This window comes from Capra hircus, chromosome 7 (assembly GCF_001704415.2).
Source record: "Capra hircus breed San Clemente chromosome 7, ASM170441v1, whole genome shotgun sequence".
Classification (NCBI taxonomy): domain Eukaryota; kingdom Metazoa; phylum Chordata; class Mammalia; order Artiodactyla; family Bovidae; genus Capra; species Capra hircus.
The window spans coordinates 30,433,792-30,446,383 of NC_030814.1; the positions used below are offsets into that span (position 1 = coordinate 30,433,792).

The 12,592-nt window shown below is 42.5% G+C and overlaps 1 protein-coding gene across 6 annotated transcripts in view; it reads right to left on the reverse strand.

Moving 5' to 3' along the window:
• The window catches only part of LOC108633191 (teneurin-2), a 755,039-nt gene that overhangs the window by 170,404 nt on the left and 572,043 nt on the right, over positions 1–12,592 (reverse strand). For all 6 annotated transcript variants that reach the window (XM_018050074.1, XM_018050073.1, XM_018050072.1 and 3 more), the window contains one exon: positions 2,315–2,509. In XM_018050074.1, the coding sequence (XP_017905563.1) occupies positions 2,315–2,509 (195 nt within the window). The remainder of the gene's footprint in view (positions 1–2,314; positions 2,510–12,592) is intronic.

A 12,592-nucleotide genomic window follows, 5' to 3' on the forward strand; every position in this document is an offset into this window, starting at 1 on the left:
ATTTCCTGTTTTGAAAACAGCATATGAATCATTTCGGTTCATTCTTTTGGGGTAGCAGAAATCAATAGAGGAAACTTCATCCTTTCATAATGATCCACGTGATTTCCTTGTTTTGTTGGATGTTTAATTCACTCCAAACATTTAAATAAGACCAATTGGGACAGTGAGAACGTTGAGAAATTACTTGAAATTCCACTCATACAGATATACACAAGCCTTCCTGGAGAGGAAAAATTCTAAGACGGGCAATGCCATGGTTCTATCACTATCCTCTTGCCAAATGATGTATGCAAAAGGTCGTTTTAACCTTTCTTGTCATATTATTGGCCTCTCCCATGTTTTCACAAAATGAAGCTTCGCCTCCTGCAGTCCATTTATCTGTGAGAACTTTGGCCTTTTTATTAAATCAGCACTTCCTCCATCCAAACTCCCAATTTGGTTTTATGAAGCAGACAGAGGGAGGAAGCCTACTTTTTATAAATAGAAGAAAAAGTAGAGAGAGAGTTGAGTAAATGACGACCTGGTGTGTGTGTTGGGGGGGGTCACACTTCTGGGTCCCATTAAGGGCACTAGCACTGATGTATTGGAAAATCTTAGAAGAATACTGTCATGGAAGCAGAGCCTTGTGGAAATAGTTTTAAAAACCATGAAATGAGAGATGTTACAAGGGGAGCTTTTGTATGGGTTTCTAAGGGTAAGCCATTGTTATTCCTCTGTAGTGAGGGCTGTAATGGTTGGTGAGTTTGTACAAAAACCCAGAGATCTGTGAAATAACAGGATGAGAGAACAGATCCACTTACATCTAAGAACCTCTTGGCATCTGAGGTCCATTCTTAATCAGCTTGGCAGTGAGAAGCTGAGAGAGAACATGGGTCTCTGACATTCAAGGATCTTTTCCGGGGAGACATCCTGGGTGGTCATTCTCAAGCTGTTTCCTATGGGGGAGGCAGTGGGTTTCACTCCTCCCTTTAGCTTGTTGGGTGAGTGGATGCTGATTTTTTCCACTGGGAGGATGGGAGAGGAAGAGCCATTTGGGTTGCATGGGGACATTTCACTGGGAGATGGACTGAGTGGAAAGATGCTGAAGACTTCCAATGCAAAGGCTGAGGAGCAGATGAGGTTCTGAGAAGAAGGGTTTTTTACCTTCCTACCAATGGGGGTTGATTCTTTATATGGGAAGATGCAATAGGTGGGCAACTGGAGCCCATAGTCTGGAAGGGCAAACACAGAGGGGAAGGCGGACAGGCAGCTTGGCTGAGCTCCATTGCCATACAGGTTCCAACACTTGGCTAACAAATGACTTTTAGAAGCACCAACTGGAGTAACTAGGATGACTTAGAGCTTGTTTCTGAACACCTCCAGAGGGGTGCTCTTTCCCTGTATTCCTGCATTTTCTCCTCCAAACCTCCCTCTTTCAATCGCTAAGCCTGATCTCTGATCATGTTTCGTCAAACTGGATTTAGCTGATTACATCCTCTGATTCTCCCTCTCCCCAGCCATGTGCTAGAGGCCACTTCAAAGCACAGAGCGAGCTCCTCAGTTCAGTTCAGTTCAGTTCACTCAGTTGTGTCCGACTCTTTGTGACCCCATGAATAGCAGCATGCCAGGCCTCCCTGTCCATCACCAACTCCTGGAGTTCACTCAGACTCACGTCCATCGAGTCAGTGCAGGACTCATCAAATTCCAGCTTCCTCACTGCACACCCTCTCTGCTCTGTCTCTGTGACTGTAGGTAACCAGGATTGTTTGCTCTACATGGTGTCTCTAAATGACATGGGTACCTATTGTCTCTCAAGCTTGACTGTCTTTTATGGATATGAATTTTTGCAGAAATATTTACACAGACATATATGGATCTGAGATTACCAGGAACAGGTTTTTTTTTTTTTTTTTTTTTTTTTTTTAAAGCTTTGGGGAAGGGAGGAGAATTAAGGATTCTTGTTTGTTCTTACTGCATAGCATAATTCTCAATGTAGAGGGCTTTAAATAAAGCAGAAAGAAAAGAGAAGAGGGGGAGGGGAAGGAAGGAAAAGGAAATGAAAGAGCAGGAAGGGGAGGAAGTAGAGGGAGAGAGAAGACAGAAAAACAAAGGAGAAAGAGAAAAGGAGCTAATTATCATAAAGGAGGGGAAAATAGACCATGCCTTTCAGAGCCACCCTTAAGCTCACTCTCTCAAGTTCTACAATTTAAGAAGTCCGTCAAAGCTGAGGGGTTTGAAATGTAAAATGTTTCCTTCCTTTGCAAAACAGGGAGCCAGGACTAGGTTCATCAGCATAGGTCCAGACCTGCAGACACCAGCCCAGCCCGCAGCTTACCTTCCTCGCAGTGCTCGCCCTTGTAGCCGGCTGAGCAGACGCAGTTGCCGTCAATGCAGGAGCCGTGGCCCCCGCAGGAAGGATCAATGCACTGATTCAAGGGCACATCGCACTCCGCGCCTTTCCAGCCGCTGTAGCACTGGCACGTCCCTTTAGAGTACTGTCCATTCCCGCTGCACAGCACGGGGCAGGCGGCTGTAAAGAGTGAAGACACAGCACCAGGTCAGGGGGTCCAGAGCTTGAAGGACTGTGTCAGTCTAAGAAGGCAGAGCCCGCTGGGCGTCTCAGCTCTGCCTGTACTGCTCTGGGCTGGGGACTTGGGCCGTGGACTTGGCAGAGCAATTTTCAAATAAACAGTCACCACCATCACAGAAATGCTAATGATCAGTAGTAAGAACCTGCCGTATAGCACAGGGGACTCTGCTCAATACTCTGTAATGATCTACATGGGAAAAAAATCTAAACATGAGAGGACATATGTATAACTGATTCACTTTGCTGTACAGCAGAAACTAATAGAACATTGTAAGTCAACTAAACTCCAATAAAAATTAATTTTAAAATGCTACTAATAAAAGCAGTTACCATCAACTGAATGCTTATTATACTCTGGGCATGGCATAAAATGCTTTAGGTACAATTCACCACCCAGTGAGGTAGAGTTAGAATCACAGTCCCATCTTTATAGGTGAAGCTCAGACTGGGGAAAGAACTTTGCTGAAATCACGAAACTCAACAGTAGGGGGCCCCATGGGAAATCAGGTTGCCTCACCTCCTAAGCTGTGCCCTTGACTAAGACGCAGGGACAAGCAAGTACTGTTGCTGTTGTTGGTAAGGGGGATCAGGACCCATTTTGCTGAATATTTTACCTTCAGATTAGTCAACTGCTATTACTGGTAAGTTTATATTCATTAAAAAGGAAGGGGATGGGCCAGTGCTGAGACACAACCTCTCTGTGTTTCACTTTCCTTATCTAGACCACAAAGAAATAACTGCCTACCCCAAAGGGTGATGTGTGATAAAGAATAAAGAGGAAAGATGCCTGGCCTTAAAAAAAAAAAGACTGGGAGGGCAGGCTAAAGACACAAAACCTCTAGCAGTTCTTATCAGCAGGGACCCTCTTTCATCTGTTGAGAGGAAGAAGGCTGACAATCAGAGGGGATGGCCTGGTATGAATTATCAACAATTCTCACCAGTTTGGCTTCAGTTATGCTGATACTGTCCCTCTGGAGGTCATTAAGAGTGGGATTTTAGGGGTCACCTTCAGGCTTTGGGCTTTTCACTTCAGGATCAGTTTGTAAAGAACCTGAACTTCCAACCTGCCTTCTGTTGTTCAGTCACTAAGTCGTGTCCGACTCTTTGTGACCCCGTGGACTGCAGCACGCCAGGCTTCCCTTTCCTTCACTATCTCCTGGAGTTTGCTCAAATTCATATCCATTGAACTGGTGACACTATCTAACCATCTCATTCTTTGCCACCTCCTTCTTCTTTTGCCTTCCGGAGGAGGGAATGGCAAACTACTCCACTATTCTTGCTGAGAGAACCCCATGAATAGTATAAAAAGGCAAAAAGATATGACACCAGACGATGAGCCCCCCCAGTCAGAAGGTGTACAATATGCTCCTGGGGAAGAGTGGAGGGCAATAACTAATGGCTCCAAAAATAATGAAGATGCTGGGCCAAAGTGGAAATGTCGTCCAGTTGTGGATGTGCCTGGTGCTAAAAGTAAAGTCCAATGCAATTAAGAACAATACTGCACAGGAACTTGGAACGTTAGGTCTATGAATCAAGGTAAATTGGATGTGGTCAAGCAGGAGACGGCAAGAGTGAATATATCGACATCTCAGGAATCAGTGAACTAAAATGGACAGGAATGGGTGAATTTAATCCGATGACCATATCATTATATCTACTACTGTGGACAAGAATCTCTTAGAAGAACCTGGCTTTTAGCGTGAGCCTAAAATGAGGACACTGTTCCAGGTTATGGAACTGGCATCCAGAGACCTTCAAAAATGACCTACAGGGGTATTTTTAGTGATTCCTGGTTTACCTGCGATTTGTGATGCCGTGGCTCTGAGAATTCTATGGTCACACATGTGTGTACAACTGGAATGGTCTCCCCATCCCCTGATGTGATTCCATTACCTAATTAGATCACTCCATAATAATGGCCCCACCCACCTTATCAACCCCCCTTTGTTGTCATGTTTGTTGATTTTTTATAGTAATGCATTCTCCTTCTGTCAGTGTTTAATTTCCCAAAGATATAGTAAACTACTAAAGGACAAGATTATGGTTATCATTGTTGGTTTCCTTCTAGTGCTACGTTCATCAATGTTGGCTTGCTGGAGTAGATATTTCTATTATGTTCTTGATTCATTCAGGGATTCTCAAGTGGTGGGGGTGTGGGCAAGCACTACATGGCCGTTTATGAAAGGTGTGGAAAGAACAATTTCTAGAGTGGACCTCATGTTGTACATACAATGCCTTTTTTCTGGGGAAGGGTGTATTGATGGTAATTGACCTTAATTATAAACTGACATGAAACAAAAGCATCTCAACAGTTGACATATTATGGAGGGGTTATTTCCTCCCCTGCCCAACAAATGCTTCATAGTAGAATAAGCGGAAAAAAAAAATGACCATTTCCAGTAGAATTCTTATCCTTATGACTATTAATACCAGAAAAGAAGAATGAGATCAAAAGTGAGTACATCAAAGTTACATGTTAAATTTAGATAAAATCTCTCTAAATATAGAGAACTTGGCTTCTATTTCCAAGAGACTTAAGTGGAGAGACCCACAGAGTTGCTACCCATGCTGACTGTCTGAGAGAAAGTAGAGGGAAGAGTTTTAAACCAGCGAACCCACGATTCAAAATTAGAGACTGTGTTAATATGAACACGTATGAGAAATGATGGTCTTTCTCAAAGTTTGCAGAGGACTTCCAGGACAAAGTACACTGGTTCCATGGCAGTGCCCCATGATACACTCACGCTAAGCTCTAGGTCAGGGCTGGCCGTTGAGTGCCCATGAGCCACTATTCTCCCTTCTTGCACCTCTGCAGAGACAGATCAAAGCATTTTGCTCCCCTGAGTCTAGAAAAAGCCTGAAAACCTTCAAGGTAGTGCCCTGGCTGGGACTTGGGAGCAGGCGGACAAGAGAAAACTCAATTGCCCTTTCTGATCTAGGTAACACTGAAGATAACTCCTGGTGGGAAGACTTGAATAAGCACCGTTTCTTACCCCCTGCCACCCATGCACAGTCAAGAGGGAAAAGAGTTAGAAGTGTGCATATCTAGTAGGATGAGCTTCCAAGGGCTGTTTCTGACCTGAGGGTTATATATTAGACTAGTTCTGGATGGCAGAGAAAGTTACATTAAATCACCACCAATGGGCTTCCATTGGACATTCCTTCCACCTCAAAGGTGGAAGAGGGTAAGAAGCCAAGAGGAAAAAATTATTGTCTTTATCAGTTGAATAATAAAGTTAGGATTATTTTCTTTGTTCATATTGAAACAGTTTCTGTTTTGCAAAAACTCTAAGGTGGTGAAAAAACATTGGATTCTCTAGAATGTAAGCATGGATTTATTTAAAACCAGATGCCTGGTTTAAAATGTGACCTACTTACACTTCTCAGGGAAAAAGAAGGGAGAACAGTCAGGTCAGAGAGTTCTCTATATTCTAAATGCAGCCTTCCTTCAATATGTTTGCTCAATGCTCACCAGGAGGGTGGTAAAAAATGCAAAACACTGTGATGTTCTCCAGAAAGCAGGACACTTGACAGGCTCCACTGATGTCACATAAAAGAAAAAAAAGAAGGCAGGCTAAAGAAGCATGAAGCTCTTAATAACCCATTTGCCATGGGACAGAGTGCAAATGCCAGACGAACCCCCTCTGGTAGCCACTGTTGACCTGCATCAGAGAGAACTCCTCTCCTCAGGGTAACTGACTCATCCTCGGACATAAGTCAACCCAGAGCATCACAGTATGTAAGGCTCAGCCTGATCCTCACCTGGAAGGCTGCCCGTGAAGCAGGGACCTCCTTCTGCATTAATAACTTTTCTTACTAGTTCTGCGATCACTAATTCTACAAGATTTTTTTTTTAAAGCAAGCTATAGGACAAATATTTCTGACTCCATCTGCTTGCAAGTGATATGGAACAGTTAAGTGGAAAGAACAAGGGTTTTGCTGCTAGAAAGACGTGGGTTCAAATCCTGACCCATCACTTACCAGCTGTGGGATTTTGACAAGATTACTGGACTTATCTGAGACCTACACTCCCCATAAAAAAACTGTCTCTTTGAGTCACTGGGAGCAGTACGTGTGCGAAGATCTTTGAGGACTCAAAACAGTAGCTGACACCTGGTGCATAAATCCACAGATGTTCCCTGTGACATTCGTCACACATACCACCACCACCACGACAGCTCCAAATAATACTAACAGAAAGATCTCCTCTTGTTCTTCCCCTGGTTGTGGGTGGGAGGTGGTTCTGGAATCACAATGGAAAGTTTTATGTCCCTGTCTCACTTCCCTCTTCCTAAGGCTTTAAAGGAGTATAGTACTGTACATCTAAGCTTCTATTTAAAATTAATTAAAATGTTTGCACAAAGTGGCTATTCCTGTTTTAGTAAATCTAGTAAATGGAAACTCTAAGACTTGTGCAGAAGAAAAATAAATTACCGCTGCCACTAATGACTGACAAGTTTCAGGCTGATGACAAAATTATGACACAATTTAGATTCACCTAAATGGTGTAAAACTCATTTTAGTGATCAAGCTGGAGCTTTCCCCTCGCCGCCCTAAAGTTCTCTGTAAAGGATGAAATGAATTATCCATGTTATTTACTCATTGGGAAGTAATAGGACAAGTCACTCATGTCTGCTGCTTTAAGTGAAATGGGTGCCATTTCTTTGGAGCTTACAGTATAGGGAGCAGCTGGAGAGAAGACAGAGGGGGTTGGAGAGGACCAGTCAGCCAGACACACAGGGGGCATGCCTGCATCTTGACGAGGCATTTGTGGGCTGGGCGAGATGTCGGAGGGATTTTCAAACACATTGTCTTTTTAAAAACAGGGTTGCCGTATGATTCTGCAATTCCATTCCTGGGCATATATCTAGACAAAGCTACAATCTGAAAAGGTACATGCGCCCCAATGTTCATGGCAGCGCTAGCGCTATTTACTGGAGTCAAGACTTGGAGACAACCAAAATGCCATCAACAGATGAATGGATAAAGACGGACATGCATACATATATACAGTATATACATATATACAACAGAACACTACTCAGCCATAAAAAAGAATGAAATAATGCCACTCACAGCAGCATGGATGGACCCAGAGACGATCAGACTCAGTGAAGTAAGTCAGAAAGAGAAAGACAAATACCACATGATGTCACTCATATGTGGAGTCTAAAATGCAACACAAACTTATTTACAAATCAGAAACAGACTTGTGGGTGCCAAGGGGGTGGGGGTGGGAAGGGAAGGACTGGGAGTTTGGGATCAGCAGTTGCAGACTATTATATACAGAATAGATAAGCACCAAGGTCCTACTGTATAGCACATGTATCTATATTCAATATCCTATGATAACCCATAGTGGAGAAGAATATGAAAAAGAATGTATAAATGAGTCACTCTGTTGTACAGCAGAAATGAACACAACATGGTAAACCAACTAGACTTAAATTTGAAAAAACAAATAATGTGTCTTTTAAAAATGATTTGAAATCTGATTGAACATTTCTCTGGAAAAGAGACTGGAGAATACTTGAACCTAGGACTCTGAGAAATTGTCAAAATTGTACTAACAATTGGTCGCCTCACATCCCAGTTAGTCAATAAACACTTATGAAGAACTTAATATATGTGAGTAGCTGGCTTAGGTGGTAGGAAAAAAGGACAGAGAAATAAAGATGCCTTGAGTCTTCCGAAGCAGTTAAGGATATAACATTAATATTTTGGGTCATGGAGGTGAGACAAAGTTCAGTGTCACTGAAACCAAAAGAGGTATCCCATTGTCTTTAGAGACTGTGGACATAGTTTGCTGCTGAGCTGAAGTCAGGAAAGGCAGGTTTCCATTATTTCTGGGCTCTTGCAGGTGACAATCTATTTGATAGTCAATAAAGTCTGACCTCTATTACATACCATAAATTTGATACAGATTAAAGATCCAAATAAGAAAAAAACCTACAGAGTATTTGAAAAAATACTGAAGACTAATTTTATTTTCTTGTGAATGGGATATATAAAAAAGATAAATTCAAGGGACCAAGAAGATCAGCTTTGAGAAAAGTACACTGATATGAATGCAGAGTTCCAAAGAATAGCGAGAAGAGATAAGAAAGCCTTCTTAAGTGAACAATGCAAAGAAATAGAGGGAAACAATAGAATGGGAACAACTAGAGGTCTCTTAAAGAAAACTGGAGATACCAAGGGAAAATTTTATGCAAAGACAGGCACAGTAAAGGACAGGAATAGTATCGACCTAACAGGAGCAGAAGAGGTGGCAAGAATACACAGAAGAACTGCACAAAAAAGGTCTTAATGACTCAGATAACCATGATAATGTGGTTACTCCTCTAGAGCCAGACATCCTGGAGTGTGAAGTCAAGTGGGCCTTAGGAAGCATCACTACCAACAAACCTAGTGGAGGTGACGGAATTCCAGCTGAGCTATTCAAATCCTGAAAGATGATGCTGTGAAAGTGCTGCACTCAATAGGCCAGCAAATTTTGAAAACTGAGCAGTGGCCACAGGACTGGAAAAGGTCAGTTTTCATTCCAATCTCAAAGAAAGGTACTGCCAAAAAATGTTCAAACTAATACACAATTGTGCTCATTTCACAGGCTAGCAAGGTAATACTCAAAATCCTTTGAGCTAGGCTTCAACAATACATGAACTGAGAACTTCCAGATGTACAAGCTGGGTTTAGAAAAGGCAGAGGAACAGAGATCAAACTGCCAATATCCGTTGGATCATAGAAAAAGCAAGAAAATTCCAGAAAAACATCTACTTCTGCATCATTGACTACACTAAAGCCTTTGAGTGTGTGGATCACAACAAACTGTGGAAAATTCTTAAAGAGATGTCTCCTGAGAAACCTGTATGGAGGTCAAGAAGCGATAGAACCAGGAACAACAGACTAGTTCCAAGTCGGGAAAGGAGTATGTCAAGGCTGTATATTGTCACCCTGCTTATTTAACTTATATGCAGAGTACATCATGTGGAATTCTGGGCTGGATGAAGCACAAGCTGGAATCAAGATTTCTGGGAGAAATATCAATAACTTCAGATAGGCAAATGACACCACCCTATGGGAGAAAGTGAAGAGGAATTAAAGAGCCTCTTGATGAAGGCAGAAGAGGAGAGTGAAAAAGCTGGCTTAAAACTCAACATTCAAAACACTAAGGTCATGGCATCCGGTTCAATCACTTCATGGCAAATAGATGGGGAAACAATGGAAACAGTGACTGACTTTATTTTCTGGGGCTCCAAAATCACTGCAGATGGTGACTGTAGTCATGAAATTAGAAGACAGTTGCTCCTTGGAAAAAAAGCTATGATAAACCTAGACAGTGTATTAAAAAGCAGAGACATCACTTGGCCAGCAAAGGTCCATATAGTCAAAGCTATGGTTCTTTCATTTGTCATGTATGGGTGTGAGAGTTGGACTGTAAAGAAAGCTGAGCGCCAAAGAATTGATGCTTTTGAACTGCGGTGTTGGAGAAGACTCTTGAGAGTCCCTTGGACTGCAAGGAGATCAAATCAGTCAATCCTAAAGTGAATCAGCCCCAAATATTCATTGGAAGGACTGGTGCTGATGCTGAAACTCCAATACTTTGGCCACCTGATGTGAAGAGCAAACTTACTAGAAAAGACCCTGATTCTGGGAAAGACTGAGGGCAGGAGAAGAAGGGGGCAACAGAGGAGGAGACGGTTGGATGGAATTGCTGATTCAATCGACATGAGGTGAGCAGGCTCTGGGAGATGGTGAAGGACATGGAAGCCTGGTGTGCTGCAGTCCATGAGGTTGCAAAGAGTTGGACATGACTGAGCAGCTGAATAATAAGACAACTGAGGAAACAATGGGGAAATATATTTTCTAACATTTTACAGAATAAAGCTTGACATGAAACACAAAAAGAACTCTTACAAATCAATAAAAAGAGACAAACAAATAAAAACCTGGGCAAAGGACAGATAAATATAAACATAAACTGCCAATAAGGATTTCCCTGATGGTGCAGTGGCTAAGAATCCATCTGCCAATGTAGCAGATACAGGTTTGATCCCTGCTCCAGGAAGATCCCACATGCCGCAGAGCAACTAAGCCTGTGGGCAACAACTCCTGAGCGTGTGCTCTAGAGCCCAGGAATTGCAGCTACCGAACCTGCGTGCTACAACTACTGAAGCCCTTGGGCCAAGAGCCTGTGCTCCACAATAAGAGAAGCCACCACGACGAGAATGAAGAGTCGGGGCTATTCTTCATCGCCCATGTACCACAATGACGAGTAGCCCCAACTCTCCACAACTAGAGAAAGCCCAGGCACAGCAACGAAGACTCAGTGCAATGAAAAAAAGATAAAATTGCCAATAAAAGTATGAAAAGTTCTCAACTTCACTAGCAATTAAATTAGTACAGATAAAAATGAGAAATAATCTTTGACATCAGATTAAAGAAATCTATAACTTTTATATGTAGAATGGATAAAAAACAAGGTCCTACTATATAGCACAGAGAAACTATACTCTATATCCTATGATAAACCATAATGGAAAAGAATATAAAAATAGAATGTATATACATATAACTGAATTACTTTGCTGTACAGCAGAAATTAATACAATACTCAATAAAAAATTTTTAATTGAAAATACATAACCTCCAATGCTGCCACAGCTGAGGGGAAATGGGCTCTGTCACAGTGGATGAGGGGGGGCAGAAGTTCAGACTAGCTTCCAGGGGGCTCATTTGCTCCCATCTGAATAGCTCCCTGGCTCACCATGCCTAGCTGAGAAGCCTGTTGACCTTGGTGCCTCAGTTTTCCCTCCCTATGAAATGGGTGGGACAAGAAAGGACTGTGTTTGCAGGAAGAGTGAGGAGGATGGAAAGCGGAACTAAGGAGCCGTGATGGAAGTACAAACGCAAATAAGAGCGGCCACTCTCCTCAGGAGGACAGTCTCTGACCGGAGCGCCCCGCGCCTTCCTACCTGGACTATTCAGACTCTTTTCCTGGCCTCAGTGTGGGGGCCAAGATCCAGCAGCCCCTGTGAAGACAGGAAGGCCAAGGATGCTTCTGACAGAGCCTCCGGCCCGGAGGGCCACAGTGCAGGCGCACCCACTTCCTCATTCCCGTTCTGTCAAATGCACATTAATAGGCAAGGAAGCGATTCAGGGAAGAATTTCCAGAAGGACGAAAAACTCATCAGGTGTGTCAGATCTCTGACATTCAGGAGCCATGTGGGGAAAGCAGCACACGCTGACTTAAGCACGAAAGTATGGATGCTTTAATTAATCCGGGGTGAATTTAATTGCTTTAGTTAAGTGGAAATCGGGTTAAAAATGATGCAGAGCATGCTGGGGTGTGTTAAAAACATGACATATGAGTTGGATGAATCGATAAATTAAAAGTGCACAGATGTTTTAATTAAACCCAGGGAAGTTAACGAAGATCGCAAGAGACTTTTAAGCCTATGATTAATTCAATTCATTTAAAATACCTGTAGAGATATGGGGATGCCTCCATTTTGAGAGTTATAAAAGTTCTCAATCGATAAGGGCTTAAGCTTTTCTTAAAAAGCGTCTTAGTTTTTCTGTGTGTGTGTGTATGATCGAACAGCATTAATTACATAATGAATATTTAAAATTTTCAAAGTACACACACAGTAAGCTTTTTTGCAGCTCAAGTCCAGACTGAAGTAACTTTTCATTCTTATTGTGATTCAGGCATTGAGATGAGCTTGAAAATTACTGATGTCCTGTTATCTGCAAGCATGGGAGCTCCCCCAGGACAGGAAGGCCTATTTATTCACTGGAACATAGAAGACTACCAGGCAGTGTAGTCTTCTGAGTTAGACAGCTCAAATTTCCCTTCAGTTTTACCAGTTATATGACTCTGGACACCTTTTATTTTTTATTTTTTTACTTTATTTTACTTTACAATACTGTATTGGTTTTGCCATACATCAACATGAATCTGCCACGGGTGTACATGAGTTCCCAATCCTGAACCCCCTCCCACCTCCCTCCCCATACCATCAC